At 33.1% G+C, this 18,873-nt stretch overlaps 3 protein-coding genes and 1 long non-coding RNA gene across 4 annotated transcripts; 2 read left to right on the forward strand and 2 right to left on the reverse strand.

The window, feature by feature from the left end:
• Positions 1-853: 853 nt before the first annotated feature.
• On the forward strand, positions 854-2,972 carry LOC142612735 (uncharacterized). Its single transcript, XM_075784878.1, has one exon. It carries the CDS (start codon positions 858-860, stop codon positions 2,703-2,705), a length of 1,848 nt encoding a protein of 615 aa, XP_075640993.1. The 5' UTR covers positions 854-857; the 3' UTR covers positions 2,706-2,972.
• Positions 2,973-3,597: 625 nt separating this feature from the next.
• On the forward strand, positions 3,598-4,710 carry LOC142612600 (uncharacterized). The gene is made up of 3 exons (XR_012840153.1): positions 3,598-3,888; positions 4,113-4,290; positions 4,366-4,710. It is a non-coding gene; the product is annotated as an uncharacterized LOC142612600 (long non-coding RNA).
• Positions 4,711-4,997: 287 nt separating this feature from the next.
• Positions 4,998-13,285, reverse strand: LOC142613496 (uncharacterized). The gene is made up of 14 exons (XM_075785865.1): positions 13,100-13,285; positions 12,833-12,919; positions 12,583-12,695; positions 8,429-8,528; positions 8,231-8,323; positions 7,910-8,122; positions 7,432-7,581; positions 7,290-7,343; positions 7,054-7,188; positions 6,638-6,898; positions 5,701-5,841; positions 5,559-5,612; positions 5,330-5,464; positions 4,998-5,174 (listed from the first exon to the last, which is right to left on the reverse strand). The coding sequence occupies exons 1-14, from the start codon at positions 13,283-13,285 to the stop codon at positions 4,998-5,000; spliced, it is 1,899 nt and encodes a 632-aa protein (XP_075641980.1).
• A 395-nt stretch (positions 13,286-13,680) lies between these two features.
• On the reverse strand, positions 13,681-15,887 carry LOC142613497 (protein neprosin-like). Its single transcript, XM_075785867.1, has 7 exons — positions 15,775-15,887; positions 15,633-15,732; positions 15,441-15,533; positions 15,122-15,334; positions 13,984-14,133; positions 13,842-13,895; positions 13,681-13,719 (listed from the first exon to the last, which is right to left on the reverse strand). Exons 1-7 carry the CDS (start codon positions 15,885-15,887, stop codon positions 13,681-13,683), a joined length of 762 nt encoding a protein of 253 aa, XP_075641982.1.
• Between the last annotated feature and the right edge of the window lie 2,986 nt (positions 15,888-18,873).

Genomic DNA, 18,873 nt, shown 5'->3' on the forward strand with positions numbered 1-18,873 from the left:
TTTAATCTTCGCCTTAAGTCCAAAATTCATAGAACTACCCTTACCAACAACAAGAGCTTCCTGAAACCCCAACTTTCATTCACTTAACTTAAATTTATGATTAAAGTGCTACTTAACAATGTTAATCAATGAAGCTAATATATAACTTCAATCTAGTTTAATTATTTTATTGAACCTGATGTGGAATCGCCATTATTATTACACATTCATTATTGGTCTTGCTATTTATCTAATTATCCATTCTTTGTAATAAATGATCTATTTGGATAGAACTTATTTTGCTAAAATTAGAAACTGAAAACACTGTAGTAAAATAATTTTTAAATGTGTGAATAGTGACGTGAGACCCATTTTTAATGAAAAAGTGGCTGAAAAGTGAAGTTTGTGAGACCCATGAACAGTGCACCTGCTGAAAAGTCAACAATATGTGGTTGAACCAAAAAAAAAAAAAAAAACTGAAAATGTGCTGAACCCAGAAACGTGGACGTGCCGTGTATCCAAACGGAGACAAAACATTCACTTCCCTTTAAAAAAAAAATGCTTCTAAAAAATCTTGAATTTCTATTTTACCCTCCCTTAATTTGTCACCCACACCACCATCTCATAGGAAATTTGAAACTTTTTTTCTTTTGAGCTTTTTTAAAAACCCATTTTTTTTAGCCATTCGTGGTAGATTAATGTAAATAATTTAAATTTTATTTAAAATAAATGGGAAGTGAGTATAAATAATTTTATTTATAAAAAAAAAAAAACTCTAGGGAGCTTATTGCAATTTCCTATAATATTTTTTGTTGTGGTCTTAACTAACAAATAAATAGATATAGCTATATGTACAAACCTCAAAAACAAAAGCAAAAATGCAAAACCCTCCTCAAAACCTCACACTCTCACTCTCTCTCCCAAAAACCCACTTCCATTTTATCCCCTATTTTCTTCGCTTCCCCCAAATCCAATGCCCCAATTCTCTCAAAACCCATTTCTCTGTTCACTGCTCCGCTCGAGCAGGAGCAGGAGCAGGAGCAGGAGCAGGAGGAGGACGAGGTCGAGGAGGCAAGAAGAAGCAGCCGAAGAAGCAAGGAGGCAGCGGTTCAGGAGGCCGCATAGAGGGAGACGCCGCGTTCCGGCGAGCCATAAAGGAAGGCGCCCGCGATAAAAGCAGGAGGATGGCAGAGACCCGGTTCCTCCGCCGCAACAGCGAAAAGAACAACAAGAGCCTTAACCACGCCGACAATTTCACCGAAGACGAGCTTCAAGAGATTGGCTTAGGCTACGACCGTATGGTTCGATTCATGGACAAAGACGACCCCAATCTCCGACACCCATATGACTGGTACAAGTATGGCCAGTACGGCCCTTACTCCTGGCGTGGTGTTGTCGTTGGTGACCCCATTCGCGGCCGCTTTTCGGACGAGCGTGTCACTTTGATCAGTGAAGTCAGGGACCAGGAAGAGTGGGAGAAGATTGAGCAGTTTGAAATGGCTACGGATTTCGGTAAGAGGTTGAAGGAAATGGAAAATAATGTCAAAATTAATAATAATACTGATAGTATTAAAGGGTTTTTTAAGCATTTCTGGGTGTTTGTGAGACACCCCAAATGGAGAGTTAATGAATTGCCTTGGGAACAATGGACTTTGGCGTGTGAGGTTGTTGTGGAAGCCCCGAAAAAAGGAAGGTTGGATAAGTGGAGTTTGATGGGTAGGTTTGGGAATAAGGCGAGGTCTCTTATAACGCAATGTGCGGCGTGGATGAGGCCTGATATTCTGTACGTTAAGAGGCCGGTGTATCAGTCTCGGTTTGAGCCTCAGGAGGATTTTTTTAAGGGGTTGATGCCGTTATTGGATCCGAAAACGGAGAGGCAGTACTTGTTTGAGGTGAGGAATGAGGATGGGAGTGTTGATGCTTGTACTTATTTTGGTGGATTGTGTAAGATTTTGAGGGCCAATCCCAAAGCGTTTGTGGATGATGTGGTGAACAAGTATGAGAAGTTGAGCGATGAGAGGAAGTCTGAGTGTTTGGGGTTTCTGTTGAGTAATCATCCAACGCAGAACTTGTTGCATCCGTATACTAAGGAGTGGAAAGCAAAGTTGGAGGAGATGGAGTTGGGGTGTGATGCCCTGGATGATGATGAGGATCGGCTCAGCAGTAATGCAGGTGAGGCTGAGGTTGTAGAGTGGATTGAGGATGATGGTAATGACGAGGAGGAGGAGGATGAATGCATTGTTGAGAATGATGATGATGATGATGATATAGTTATGGATTCAGAAGAAGGTGGAGATGATGAATCTGGTATTGAAGAAGAGGATTTAAGTGTAGAAGAGGATAAGAAGTTTTGGGAGGAGGAGTTTCGAAAGGCAGTGAGCAGCGCGGATGCAATGGAGAAGTTAGCAAAACGGAGTGTCGAAGTGTCAAATAAGTTCTATAAGGAGCAGTTGAGGGAAATGGAATCACAGAAAAAGAGAAAAGTTAAAAACAATGCAGAAGATGGAGATGAAACTGCACTGAGGGGCAAATGGCCAAAAGTGAGTCCAGGGGAATGGAAGCGTGTTGGGTATGGTCCATGGAGAAAAAGGATTAAGAAGAGTAAAATTCCTCCGGAGTTGTTTTTGCGAGCTGCAGTAAGACCATTCACTTACAGAAATCTTGTAAAGGAGATTGTTTTGGTGAGGCATGGAATTGTAGATGGTGATTTTAGTTGGAAAGAATAAAGTTGTAGCCTTTTGTTGTTCATATTGTTACTGTGTAAATTGTCTGTTCAATCTCTGAATTTTGAAGGAAGCTAGAAGCTTGAGTGGTTTATTTACCTTTTGAGCTATGTGGTTAGTGTCAGTTAACACAGGTTTGATCGGTGTTTTTGTTTCCATAATTTTGGAAATTTTTACTAGTTAATTGGTATGTTTTTCTTGAGCTCTGTACTCTCTATGTATCTAGTAAAGTTTATTTCTAGAGTATTTTTCTATGACCCTAAAACCATACAACAAGTTGTCACCCTTAAGAATGGACTATGTTGGACATTCTTGTTTTAGATGATTTTGGTGCCTGCGTTTTACCAAGTAATAGAGGATTTGGCCTGAGCCAGACAATAATCTTTGTTGATCAGTTGTACGATTGTTATCTAGTCTCTGTGTGAGAAACCCAAAGCCTCTTAATGCTTATAATGTATATAGGCATCATTTTGCTGACATGATTTGATCCTTTTACACAGCTGTCTCCAATACAAGTACAACACCAGAACCCCTCTCCGTCTCTCTCTCTATGGCAGTCGTGGATTTTGTTATATGATTTAAGATACTTGATGATCCCTCTCTTTGCAGCTTTCAAATCAAAACAAAGGCATTATCTGTCAATGATTTTATCAGCATTGATGCAAGTTTATCAGAATTAGACCAATGTTTTTTAAGGATGAAATGCAAAATAGAGGATTTGCACATGCCAAAACCATATACTATTTAAGGTTGTAAAGATTAAATTTTTTGAGCTGCTTTAACATGCTGGATGATTCCATTGTTAATGAATGTTCTATGGTTCTTATTGAGTTAATGCCATGATACAAAGGAAATTTTTTTTTATCTGTTTCTTAGTTCCTACTCCATGTGAAGCTAGTGATCCTGGAACAAGTGGCATCTCATCACCCTATAAGGAAGGTGAGGTCAGGGACTCAATCTGTGCAGGTGTGAGTTGCGTTGTCTATTTTAGCTATCAAAATAAAGAAATTCGTGGTGTATCCAGTGGCACTGTGTCAAAAAAAACTAAGTTCACAATAACCTAATCTGTGCAGAAACTACAAGATGATCCACACATGTTAGGGACGAAGAACAAAGAGCATGAGGACAAACATAATGTTCCGATGATTCAGAAAAACAAAGTAGGTGGCTCCAAGTCTGAACCAAGGTATAACCCTTTTCTTTTTCCAATGGATTTCGCTGTCAATGTAAAACAAATCCATCTTAAACTTGTGAATGAAATCCAGTTAAAACGAGTACATGGCAAAATTTTTAATGTTATATATAAAATTCTGATTATCAAGGATATAGTTATAACTATCAATCTATCATGTTATAAGATGTCTAGCTTTTGGTTAAATCTTATATACTTTAAATTATTAAATCAAGCAGATCTCACTTGAGCGTAATTGTCGGTCATCAAAGAAGATACTCAAGCAACCATCCCTTCTCAATCTTATCATTGTTATATATGGTTACCTAGAAAGGGAATTTAGTCAAGAAGTTCATGGAAATTATGAACTCAAAAAGAGTGCAGAAAAGTGCTTGGTTTCAGGTCAATGTAATTCAGGTGAGATAGAAATTACTTTTGAGTCTTTGTTTCCATATTTTTATTTACTTATAAGTATTAACTCAATTACTTTAGGCCAGTATCATGCTTCAAGCATTCCAAAGATTGACCACGACAGCCATTCCCAACTTTAAACAGAGAAGCAAACAACTGAACAGATTCTATGTCATCAACAATCTGTTTATGGTATTTTGTGTCAAATGAGAAGTCAGCATGTTACCCGGGCTTCCCATCTGCCATCAACTAAGGATGTCCTAATATTTTTGGTACACTAGGCAAAGTTAACAATGAGAATCTTCGTTTGTACTTCATTTCTTTGCATCTTTCTCAGTTTCTGGTATTCTGCATTAATAATGGTCTCATCATCATTTGCATTTGATCACTTATGGTTCACTGTTGGATGGAAAATAGCCAACAATATTCATGCTAGAAGTATTGTTAGTTGAAAGTTGACTTGAAAGTCATTTTATTGATAAGAATACATGCACTGAAAGAAAACTTAGAAATCTTTATTCCCCAATATGACCACCCACACCCCCAAACAGTACTAGGTGCTGATCTGCACGTACTCTTCCTTCATCAATAACTTGATATTGTACGATATCTGAAAAACTCTCAGTATCGACAGCATTCACAGCATAATCAGTCTCATTAATTGTTTTAATTTGCCTGCAATATGCATCATATTTGGTGTTTTCTTCTATCCTTTAACTATAACCAGAGCCCATGGGAGGGCTAGGCACACCAGGAGGACTAAAAACCTCTCCTCCCCATTCAACATAATTAGCACCGTCTCCTAAAGCAGTGAATACATTTTTTGGCCAAAATCCGATTACAGTTTCATCTTGACCAAATTTTAGAATCCAGTTTCCATTGCTAGAATCCTGTCATTCAAGAGAAAAAACACAAACACAGGAAGTAAGAACAAATTATGTGCTTTTTTTGTATCATACTTGATGCACAAAGAGGTTACTACGAAAGAAACACACACGCACATGCACACACACATCTATATAAACACATGTATCTATTTATTTACCCAAAAAAGCATTAATTGCAAGTCAAATTGCTGTTCTGGCGTTGAAATTGACTCTAAAGGAATGTCGAGAGGAATATCCGTCCTCACAGGAATTAGTGAATTACATAATGTATCGAAGCATGAGGATTTCGCTGTCTGTAAATAGCGCAGTTTATTACAGAATTAATAGAACTGCGTATGAATAGAAAAAAAAAAAAAATATATATATATATATATATATATTAATTACTTTTGTAATTGTGTATAATCTGGTACGAGTATTGTTGTACAAGGTTGGATTTACCTAAGACAAAAAGAAATGAGTATTAGATTTAACAAGCTCATATACGTACATAAATACACATTGTAAACTTTTTTCCTCTATCACTTACCATCCATCCAACTTCTATGCTATCTGGATAATTTTGAACCTTTATGCGAGCAGAACTGTATTGAGTTCCTTTGACTTTTGGGTTATATATGCTGATGCTTGCAGAACCTCCATGGTACACGTTGTTCTTATTTTGTCCCCACTATAGCATACTGAGAAAAATATATAACATTTTAAATCAATCATTTGAAAATTATTTATAAAAGAAAATGTGTAATTATTCTTAGTATTACTCCTCCAACTCTAGTTGCACATTGAGTATGTAATTCAGGTGAGATAGAATTATAGAAATTACTTTGAGTCTTTGTTTCCATATTTTTATTTACTTACAAGTATTATCTCAATTACTTTAGGCCTGTATCATGCTTCAAGCATTCCAGAGATTGACCACGACAGCCATTCCCAACTTTAAACAGAGAAGCAAACAACTGAACAGATTCTATGGCATCAACAATCTGTTTCTGGTATTTTGTGTCAAATGAGAAGTCAGCATGTTACTCAGTCTTCCCATCTGCCATCGACTAAGGATATCCTGATATCTTTGCTACACTAGGCAAAGTTAACAATGAGAATCTTCGTTTGTTTGGCTTTGTACTACATTTCTTTGCATCTTTCTCAGTTTCTGGTATTCTGCATTAATAATGGTCTCATTAATCATTTGCATTTGATCACTTATGGCTCTTTTCTGTTGGATGGAAAATAGACAACAATATTCATGCTATAAGTATAGTGAGTTGAAAGTTGACTTGAAAGTCATTTTATTGATCAAAATATTAAATTGTTTGATAAGAATACATGCACTGAACCAAAAGAAAAATTAGAAATCTTTAGTCCTAGTATAACCACCCAAACCCCCAAATAGTACCATGTGCTGAACATCAGCTCGACCAAATATTCCTTTATCAAGAACTTCATATTGTACAAATATCTGAAAAAACTTCGGTATCAACAGCATTCACAACATAATCAGTCTCATTAATTGTTTTAATTTGCCTGTAATATGCATCATATCTGGTGTCTTCATTTAACTTTGCACTATACCCAGAGCCCATGGGAGGGCTAGGCACACCAGGAGGACTAAAAACCTCTCCTCCCCATTCAACGTAATTAGCACCATCTCCTAAAGCAGTGAATACATTTTTTGGCCAAAATCTGATTACAGTTTCATCTTGACCAAATTTAGAAACCAGTTTCCATTTCTAGAATCCTATCATTCAAGAGAAAAAACACAAACACAGGAAGTAAGAACAAATTATGTGCTTTTTTTGTATCATACTTGATGCACAAAGAGGTTAGTACCAAAGAAACACACGCACACACACATCTATATAAAAACATATATCTATTTATTTACCCAAAAAAGCATGAATTTCAAGTCAAATTGCCGTTTTGTCGTTGAAATTGGCTCTATAGCATAGCCAAGAGGAATATCCGTACTTGTAGGAATTATTGAATTACATAATGAATTGAAGCATGAGGAACTAGCTGTCTGTAGATGGAAACATCAATATTAAATGGTAGGTAAATAGTGCAGTTTATTACATAATTAATAGAACAAAATATGAATAGAAAAAAATATATATTAAGTACTTTTGTAAATGTGTATAATCGGGTACGAGTATCATTGTACAAGGTTGGATTTACCTAAGACAAAAAGAAATGAGTATTAGAATTAACAAGCACATTTACATACATAGATACATATTGTAAACTTGTTTCCTCTATCACTTACTGTCCATCCAACTTCTATGCTATCCGGACCATTTTGAACCTTTATGCGAGCAGAACTGTATTGAGTTCCTTCGACTTTTGGGTTATATATGCTGATGATTGCAGAACCTCCATGGTACACGTTCGTATATTTTGTCCGTACTACAGCATACTGAGAATAATATATAACATTTTAAAGCAATCATTTGAAAATTGTTCTTAAAGGAAATTGTGTGATTACTCATTGTGTTTCTCCTCCAACTCTAGTTGCACATTGAGTATGTGTGTGCTTATGCACTCCAAGCCAAATTACTAATCATCAATCACACCATAATTAACAGCAAACTCATGTATATATTTTTTGTGATTTATATGCTAAATTTGTAGGAAACTATAAATATATTTGCATGTCAATGAAGTCAACTACAACTACAACACAAAATATATGTAAATGTATGAAATAAATAAAAATAAATTAGAGTGTAGCAATGATAACTCACATGAGTACCAGGTTTATCAACGGTAAGTGGTTTATATTTTGAGTTATGTATCTTTGTAGCTAACTTTGCCCTTTTGAGATCAGCCATGGTATTTCTCCTAATGGGAACCATACCAACTGGACAACCTTTACTATTTAGCCAAAAATTAGATGGATTAAATAGTGGTGAAGACTTTTGGTCTCTGATTCCTTCAGGGTTGGAGGCAGATCTCACCTGTACATTAATTAATTCAATATTGAAGTAAGTGTTACTTTTCTTCATTTTAAAAAAAAAAAAAAAACTAAAAAATTAGAAAAACGTGACATAGAAATAGAAGTTTACTGGAAAATCATAAATATGGCTCTTGAGTGAATAATGATTGAAGAACGGTTGTTCATAGAGATTTATGCAATCGTATGCATCGCCATACTTTGTCTACATATCACAAAATCATTTTGTCATTATAATATATAGCTGCAACATTATTTCTTCAACATAAATATATATACACATACACATAAATAGAAATTTTTATCTCACCTGAATAGTTTTCTTGGCTAACTTATTTAAAAACTTAAGTTGCCTTTTCAGGTCCATGTGATCTTCTCGATATATTCTCTTGCAACCAACCTCATTACTGCTAAAAGAGAGAAACAATGTGAACAAAACCAGTAAGACAATCATTTTAGCCATTGGTATGTGATCTATACCACAACCCAAGTGTGTTGTCATTTATATACCCACACATTAAATACAGTTGTTCTGTCATTTGTATCTCCTTCATATTCCTATAAAAAAGAAACTTATTAATTATAAATATATTGTTAAATTCTCATTATAATGAAATTTATTTGTAGTTAAGTTGTGGTAAATAAAAAGGCATAAACTTTAATTTTTATGGAAATCTGGATTCTTGCATTTAACTCCAATCTTTATTCTCTTCTCAAAAAAAAAAAAAAAAAAATCTCACCATGACATAAATAGGTAAATTACTTATGTGAATAAATGGGTTATAATTCTCATTAGTATTGATATATATTTGGTGTCTTTGTAGCCCCTTATAGGAAGTGGTGCCACTTTCTATAATATTTGGAGTGATTATGTAGGCTTTCTATAAAAATGGCCAACTAAAAATCTAATGTGAACACCTTGATTATCTAGGCTTTCTATAAAGGATCAAGCTAACTAGTACCTTAGGGAATGGTTAACAATCAATTTTAGGAAAATTTTGACTCCAATTTTATGGGAAATAAAAAAAGCTATCAAAATATTAATTGTTTTTTTTTTCTTTTTCTATAAAAACTTTTTTTAAATGAATTTTTAACTGTTGCCTTAAGGACATCTATTAGCATTTCTCTTCTATAAAACCAGCCAATTAAAAATCTCATGTGAACGCCTTGATTGTTATGTATGAATAATTAAATCTCTCTCTCTCTGATATTTAAGTTTGACAATAAATCAATAGAACTGAAATCTTCAAATGAAGTGCACAACTTTTAGGTAATTTTCTTGCCTTGAAAATGCTAATGAAAAGTGAACTAATGTTACAAAGGGGAAAAAATGAATCAGTTTACATAAGGACAGAAAAAAAATTGAAACCCAAACTCGGATTAACAAAATTAAACCCAAGAAAACCCAGAATCTGCACAAAACAAAAAAAACCCATAACAAATTAAATGCGAAAATGCATTTTTGGTCCCTACATTTTTGGCCAACTCTCATTTTGGTCCGAAAATTGATTTTATTACTAATGTAGTCTCTAAAAAAAGAAAATCGTTTTTAAAATGGTTCCTGTCGTCAATCCACTAACGGAAACCTATTACATGGCAAACGAAGTGCCCTACTTATTAACGTGGCGCTGATGTGGCCATTAAAATATTATTAAAAATAATTATTTAACATTTTTAAATACCACATCAGCATTTTAATTAATAAAAAAAATAAAAAATAAAAATAAAAAGCCTAGAAAATAAAAAGCTTGGTCAAAAAATAAATAAAAAATTTAAAATAAACATTAATCTATTCTTTTTTTTTTTTACTTTTCATTTTTTTTTTCCGTAAGAACATACATCCTCAAGCCCTGAAAAGTTCAAAACTAGAAAAATTCACATCTGGGTGGACTTTGAAATCCTTTGATCTTATATCAATTATTTCTTAATCTAAATGAAGAACACACAAGTAAGAAGAGAAAACAAAATCAAAAGCACCCACATCACAATAACCAAAAACCCGAGCTCTAACATTCCAATTTTCAAAATTGTACCTCATTTTCTCAATTACCAAACAAAAACACATACAAAGAAAAAAAAGTGTCATTTAAGCTATATAACCACATCAACCTCACAAAAACTTAACCTTTTTCCATTACCCACATCACAAATAACCAAGAACCTAAGCTCCAAATCCCCATCACCAAAAATCTTCCCCCATTTTCTTAGCCACCAAACAACCCCACCAATTTTTTTTTTTTAAAGCTCAAAGGCGAGATTCCAAAGCACGTCGAGGAGCACCATGGGTTTCGAGTAGGCCCAGTCGCTCTGACGCTCCTCGAGTTACTCCGTCGCGGTCTCCCGAACCATCATTGACTGCTTACGCATCATGCGGCAGCTGCTGGCTTGGCGGAGGAACTGCGTGGCCTGGCGGAGGCTTTGACCCTGCACAAATCGGCGTTGATGATTGGGTTTTCTCTGGGGTTTGTTGAGGATTTGTGGTCTAAAATTTAGGGATTTTGGTTTGATGATTGGGTTTTGTTTTGTTGTTGATGTTGGATGATTTAGATGCTTTGTTGTTGATTTGGTTGGGTTTTGATTTATTGGTTTTGGAGATATAATTCTATGTATTTTTTGAATTTGTGTTATGAGAAATGTTGGAAAAGAAAATCTTTGAGTACTATGTTCTTCATTCTTGTGATCTGGGGTTGTGTTCTTGTAATCTGGATTTAAGTTCTTGTTTATACATGTTCTTCGATATGATTTGAATTTATGTGTTTTTATGTTTTTATTTTTATTTTTTCTATTTTTTAATTTTGCTAAAATTGATAAATTAATTTTTTTAAAATAAGATGCTGATGTAGTATTTTTTTAATATTATTTTAATAGCCACATCAGCATTTTTTTGTGCCACTTGTGCCTTCATCTGCCACGTAGGAGGTTTTCGTTAGTGGGTTGACGGCAAGGACCATTTTAAAACCGATTTTCTTTTTTTAGAGACTACATTAGTAATGAAATCAATTTTGAGATCAAAATGAGAATTGACCCAAAATGTAGGGACCAAAAGTGCATTTTCGCCAAAATTAAACTTAAATATTAAATTGAGATCAAGACCTCGTGCACACTTAAGCACACTCACAAAATATTAGTATTTATTTATTTTTTGATTTTATTCCCAAAAACATTCTATTAAGTAAATCTCAATCACATGGATTTCTCACTTAGAAAATCCTTCGAATCCCACAACTCGTTCCAACTTCATGTGAAGGAATTTAGAGTTGGGCTGTGAGTTGTTTGGTTACAAGGTTTTGCTATACATGTACGAATTGTTGATTGTGTTTGATTGTCGTGGTACAGCTATTTAAAAAAGAAAGATGCTACGTCTACAACATTTTCATAACAAATCATAAATGATTAGTTGTTATTGGTTCAAATTTGAACCTAACACTAAGATTACTTTTTTGCTCCAACAATAACAACCAGTAACAACTTGCCACTTATGGTTTGTTGTGACAATGTTGTAAAAATGTTGTGAACGTAACATCTCTCTTTACAACATTTTTACATTAGTGTTGATGTAAACACATATACTATTTAAGGTTGTTAAGATTATATTATAGAGCTGCTTTAACATGCTGGATGATTCCATTGTTAATGAATGTTTTATGGTTCTAATTTAGCTAATGCCATGAGACAAAGGAGATTTTTATTATCTGTTTCTTAGTTCAAACTCAACGTGAAGCTAGTAATCCTAGAACAAATCAATGTGAAGGTGAGGTCAGGGGCTCAATCTGTGCAGGTGTGAGTTGTGTTGTGTATTTTTATTAGCTATCAAAATAAAGAAATTCATGGTGTCTCCAATGGCACCATGTCAAACAAAAGTAAGTTCACAATAACCTAATCTGTGCAGAAACTTCAACACAATCCACACATGTTAGGGATGAAGAACAAAGAGAATGAGGACAACATAATGTTCTGATGACTCAGAAAAATAAAGTAGATGACTCTGATTCTGAATTTGCAGGGTATAATCGTTTTCTTCTTTTCAATGGATTTCGCTGTCAATGTAAAACATATCCATCTTAAACTAGTGAATGAAATCCAGTTAAAATGAGTACATGTCAAAAATTTTAGTGTTATATATAAAATTCTGATTATCAAGGATATAGTTATAACTATCAATCTATCATGTTATAAGATGTCTAGCTTTTGGTTAAATGTTATATACCTTAAATTATTAGATCAAGCAGATCTTACTTGAGTGTAATTGTCAGTCATCAAAGAAGATACTCAAGCAACCATCCCTTCTCATTCTTATCATTGTTATATATGGTTACCTTGAGTCAAGAAGTTTATGGAATTATGAACTCAAAAGCAGTGCAGAAAAGTGTTTGATTTCAGGACAATGTAATTCAGGTGAGATAGAAATTACTTTGAGTCTTTGTTTCCATATTTTTATTTACTTACAAGTATTATCTCAATTACTTTAGGCCTGTATCATGCTTCAAGCATTCCAGAGATTGACCACGACAGCCATTCCCAACTTTAAACAGAGAAGCAAACAACTGAACAGATTCTATGGCATCAACAATCTGTTTCTGGTATTTTGTGTCAAATGAGAAGTCAGCATGTTACTCAGTCTTCCCATCTGCCATCGACTAAGGATATCCTGATATCTTTGCTACACTAGGCAAAGTTAACAATGAGAATCTTCGTTTGTTTGGCTTTGTACTACATTTCTTTGCATCTTTCTCAGTTTCTGGTATTCTGCATTAATAATGGTCTCATTAATCATTTGCATTTGATCACTTATGGCTCTTTTCTGTTGGATGGAAAATAGACAACAATATTCATGCTATAAGTATAGTGAGTTGAAAGTTGACTTGAAAGTCATTTTATTGATCAAAATATTAAATTGTTTGATAAGAATACATGCACTGAACCAAAAGAAAAATTAGAAATCTTAAGTCCCAGTATAACCACCCAAACCCCCAAATAGTACCATGTGCTGAACATCAGCTCGACCAAATATTCCTTTATCAAGAACTTCATATTGTACAATATCTGAAAAAACTTCGGTATCAACAGCATTCACAACATAATCAGTCTCATTAATTGTTTTAATTTGCCTGCAATATGCATCATATCTGGTGTCTTCAAATAACTTTGCACTAAATCCAGAGCCCATGGGAGGGCTAGGCACATCAGGAGGACTAAAAACCTCTCCTCCCCATTCAACGTAATTAGCACCGTCTCCTAAAGCAGTGAATACATTTTTTGGCCAAAATCCGATTACAGTTTCATCTTGACCAACTTTTAGAAACCAGTTTCCATTGCTAGAATCCTATCATTCAAGAGAAAAAACACAAACACAGGAAGTAAGAACAAATTATGTGCTTTTTTTGTATCATACTTGATGCACGAAGAGGTTAGTACCAAAGAAACACACGCACACACACATCTATATAAAAACATATATCTATTTATTTACCCAAAAAAGCATGAATTCCAAGTCAAATTGCTGTTCTGGCGTTGAAATTGGCTCTATAACATTGTCAAGAGGAATATCCGTACTTGTAGGAATTATTGAATTACATAATGTATTGAAGCATGAGGAACCAGCTGTCTGTAGATGGAAACATCAATATTAAAAGGTAGGTAAATAGTGTAGTTTATTACATAATTGATAGAACAAAATATGAATAGAAAAAAAATATAGAATAGAAAAAAAATATATTAATTACTTTTGTAAATGTGTATAATCGGGTACGAGTATCATTGTACAAGGTTGGATTTACCTAAGACAAAAAGAAATGAGTATTAGAATTAACAAGTTCATTTACATACATAGATACATATTGTAAACTTGTTTCCTCTATCACTTACTGTCCATCCAACTTCTATGCTATCCGGACCATTTTGAACCTTTATGCGAGCAGAACTGTATTGAGTTCCTTCGACTTTTGGGTTATATATGCTGATGATTGCAGAACCTCCATGGTACACGTTCGTATATTTTTTCCGCACTACAGCATACTGAGAATAATATATAACATTTTAAAGCAATCATTTGAAAATTATTCTTAAAGGAAATTGTGTGATTACTCATTGTGTTTCTCCTCCAACTCTAGTTGCACATTGAGTATGTGCGTGCTTATGCACTCCAAGCCAAATTACTAATCATCAATCACACCATAATTAACAACAAAGTCTTCTTCTTTTTTTGTGATTTATATGTTGAATTTTTAGGATACTATAAATATATTTGCATGTCATTGAAGATCAAATCAATAAATTTAAAGCCAAAGAATATATATCATGAGATTTTTGAAATTCATTGAAGACAATATCAAGTCATTGATTGTTAAAAGAATATCATGAGATTGGCTAATGAATCAATAGATTGATTTCTAAGGGGAGGTAACGGTGCTACTCACTCTTTTTGAGAAGAAAATAGATGATTTAAGGAAACTGAAAAAACTCTAATCACGCCGAACGGGCTGAACCGTGGCTTTCATGGTTAGTTTGGTACGGCTTTGTTAAAGTATCAGTCTGTATTGGTTTTGAATCTAGCAAAAACGTGAAAATCTCCCTTAAGCTTGACCAAACCCGACCGATATCAGTGCTATCCATTGTAGTGTATTATTATAAGTGAATGACACATTATTGTATCACTTTCAGCTTTTGTCCCTTAGCTTGTATGTTGATAAGAACTGCATAAACTCTCATGTATTCTCTTTTGTCTCCTCTTTTATCCCTCAAATTAACAAATTTGTTCACAACAAAAAAATAATCAATCACATATATATCATTAATATGGTATTGGATTGGGTTGGGGTACTGTGTATTAGTTTTAAAAAAATAATTCACACACAGCTATTGCTTGACATAATTAGATACTATTTATTTTCCTTTCAAAAGAAAATAATATACAAAAAAGGAACCAACTACAACTACAACACAAAATATATGCAAATGTATGAAATAGATAAAAATAAATTAGAGTGTAGCAATGATAACTTACATGAGTACCAGGTCTATCAATAGTGAGTGGTTTATATTTTAAGTTATGTATCTCTGTAGCTAACTTTGCCCTTTTGAGATCATCCTCCGTATTTCTCTTAATGGGAACCATACCATCTGGACAACCTTTACCATTTAGCCAAAAATTAGATGGGTTAAATAGTGGTGAAGACTTTTGGTCTCTGCTTCCTTTAGGGTTGGAGGAAGATCTCACCTGTACATTAATTAATTCAATATTGAAGTTAGTGTTACTTTTCTTTATAAAAAAAAAAAAGAATAAAAGAAAATTAGAAAAATGTGACATAGTAATTGAAGTTTACTGGAAAATCATGAGTATGGTTCTTGAGTGAATGATAATTGAAGAACGGTTGTTCATAGAGATTTATGCAATCATATGTATCGCCATACTTTGTCTACAAATCACAAAATCATTTTGTCACTATAATAGCTGCAACATTATTTCTTCAACATAAATATATATACACATACACAAATGGAAATATTGATCTCACCCGAATAGTTTTCTTGGCCAACTTATTTAAAAGCTTATGTTGCCTTTTCAACTCCAAGTGATCTTCTCGATAAATTCTCTTGCAACCAACATCATTACTGCTAAAAGAAAGAAACAATGTGAACAAAACCAATAAGACAAACCTTCTAGCCATTGGTATGTGATCTACAACCCTACACCGCAAACCATGAGTGTTGTCATTTGTATACGTAAACACATTAAATTTAGTTGTTCTGTCATTTGTATTTCCTTCCATATTCCTATATAAACAAACGTATTATTATCATTCTATAAAAGAAATATTATTTTGGCATATTTTAATATTAATTATAAATAAATTGTTGGATTCTCATTATAAAATCGAGATTAGGCACAAGGCTGAAACCTGCCAACTTAAAAAGGTCATGTTAACACCTTCTTTTTTTTTTTTTTTTGAGAAACAAACACACACACACATACAGGGAAAAGGAATGAGATAAGGGAATACACTTTCATGTTAACACTTGATTGTTATGCGTGAGAAATTATTCTTTATTTCCCTAAGTAGTCAAAGTTCAAATCTTAGACCATTATATACACGCACACATTAAATTTCGTTGTTCTATTTGTATACATGCACACATTAAATTTAGTTGTACTGTCATTTGTATTTCGCTTCATATTCCTATGAAAATGAACATATTATTATTCTCCTATGAAAGAAATATCACGTTGGCACATTTTAATATTAATTATAAATAAAATTTTAAATTCTCATTTATAATGAAATTTATTAGCAGTGAATTTTGTGGTAAATAAAAAAAGTGTAAGTTTTAATTTTTATGGAGAGTTTGCGTCTTACATTTAACTCCAATATTTATTTTAGAAAATCTCACCATGACAAATATAGGCATATTATTTATGTGAATAAGTGGGTTTATAATTCACATTAGTATTAATATATTTTTGGTGACTTTGTAGCCCCTTATAGGAAGTGGTGCCGCTTCGTTTGAAATTTGGAGCGATTATCTAGAACACTCATGAAACCGAGATTAGGCACAAGGCTGAAACCTACTAACTTAAAAAAGCTCATGTTAAGACCTTGATTGTTATGTGTGAGCAATTATTCTTTATTTCCCCAAGTAGTCACAGTTCAAATATGAGACCCTTATATACATGCAAACATTAAATTTAGTTGTTTATTCATTTTTATACACGCACACATTAAATTTAGTTGTTCTATCATTTGTATTTTGCTTCATATTCCTATAAAAATAAACATATTATTATCACCGCTCCTCATTGGTGCAGTGGTCACTCTACACGTATAAATGCTTATGAGGCGTGGGGGGCAAAGGCTAGGGTTTAATTCTCCAGGAGGGAGCTTCACATACATTTATATTTAGATTAGGCTAGAGTGAAAATTCTATCTTATATATAAATATATATATATATATATATATTATTATCCTTCTATAAAAGAAATATCATGTTGGCACATTTTAATATTAATTATAAATAAACTGTTAAATTTTCATTATAATGAAAATTATCTGTTGTGAATTTTATGGTAACTAAAAGAAAAATGTTATATTCACAATATTTTCACAACAAATCCTAAGTGGCAGGTTATTACAGGTTGTTAGTGGTGGAACAAAAAAGTAATTTCAGTGATAAATTCAAATTAGAACGAATAATAACTAACCACCTATAATTTGTTATGAAAATATTGTAAAAATAAAAAGGTTTAAGTTTTAATTTTTATGGAGATTTGGCATATTGCATTTAACTCCAATCTTTATTTAGAAACTCTCACCATGACATAAATTGGTATATAATTTATGTGAATAAATGAGTTATAATTCCGTTTAGTATTGATATATTTTTGGTGTCTTTGTAGCCCCATATAGAAAGTGGTGTCACTTTCTATGAAATTTGGAGTGATTATTCAGAGAACTTATGAATCTAGAACTATTCAATGTAGGATACACAGATACACCTTCATAAGATATAATAAACTATCTTCTTCTTCTTCTTCTTCTTCTTCTTCTTCTTTTTTTATTTTTTTTTATTTTTTATTTATTTTAAATACAAGATAGAATTCCTACTCTAACCTAATCTAAGTGTATACGTGTGTAAAGCTCCCTCTTGAAAACGACCATTGCCCCCCACACTCTACAAGCATTTATACTTGAGTTATGTGAATAAATAAGTTATAATGCTCATTAATCTTGAGTGGGCCTTAAAGTCAATAAATAGGACTATTTGCATCATTATATATATACCCACTCACACACTAGTGAGTGTGTATTTGTCTCTGTTTGTGTATGTGTGTTTTTTTTTTTTGTGGAGATAGTTATAATATTGTGTTAATTCTATAACTCGAATCATTTCCCCTCGACTCTCAAGTACTTTGTACATGAAGATGTGTCAATTAAGCTACAATGCCCTTGACATTTGTGTGAGTGCGTCTAACAATCTAACAATCTATTATCTATTATAAAAGTTTAATCCCTAAATGGGAGGATGCATACAATGATGACATATTTTACTTTGACGAAACTACACTATAGATCCTTGAAGTTTGTCTACTAAGCACTATTGGTCCTTCAAGTTTAAAAAATGAATACAATTGGTCTTTCTATTAACAGTTGTTAGTCTCAGTGCTTACATGGCTAAGGAAGGTGTAATGTGTCAATTTCTAAGTGACATGACATCAAATTTAAAATTGAAAAAAAAAAAAAAAAGGCAAATTACAATTTACCAACTTGTGGTTTAGCCGAAACTTAAGTTGCCTACATATGATTTGAAATTTGACACTTTACCCACATGAGGTTAGCTAATTAGTTAGAGTTTTGTAACCCACTTTTGTAAAAAATAGGGTTAAATATGTAATTTTACTCCAATTTTATGTCTCTCTCCTCAGAAAACACAAAAAACACAAAAATACAAAATAAAATAAGATATATATAAAAAATCCAGTGAAACACCTGTATCAAGAGATTTCAAACTATAGATAAATAACTTAAATTTTGATCAAACCTCAAATGGGTAATGTACTAATGTGTCAAATTTCAAACCATAGATAAACAATTTGAATTTTGGCCAAATCATAAGTGGGTAAATTGTAATTTTTTCAAAAAATTAAAATCCAAAATTTGACTCATTAAAAAACTCATCAACCCGTTAGAAGCCAAACCATTTCAAACTGACCCATTGAGAAATGAGTATTCCCAAATCAAACTGAAAATCGCTAAGCCCAA

The sequence above is a fragment of the Castanea sativa genome, chromosome 10 (genome assembly GCF_040712315.1).
Source record: "Castanea sativa cultivar Marrone di Chiusa Pesio chromosome 10, ASM4071231v1".
Lineage (NCBI taxonomy): Eukaryota > Viridiplantae > Streptophyta > Magnoliopsida > Fagales > Fagaceae > Castanea > Castanea sativa.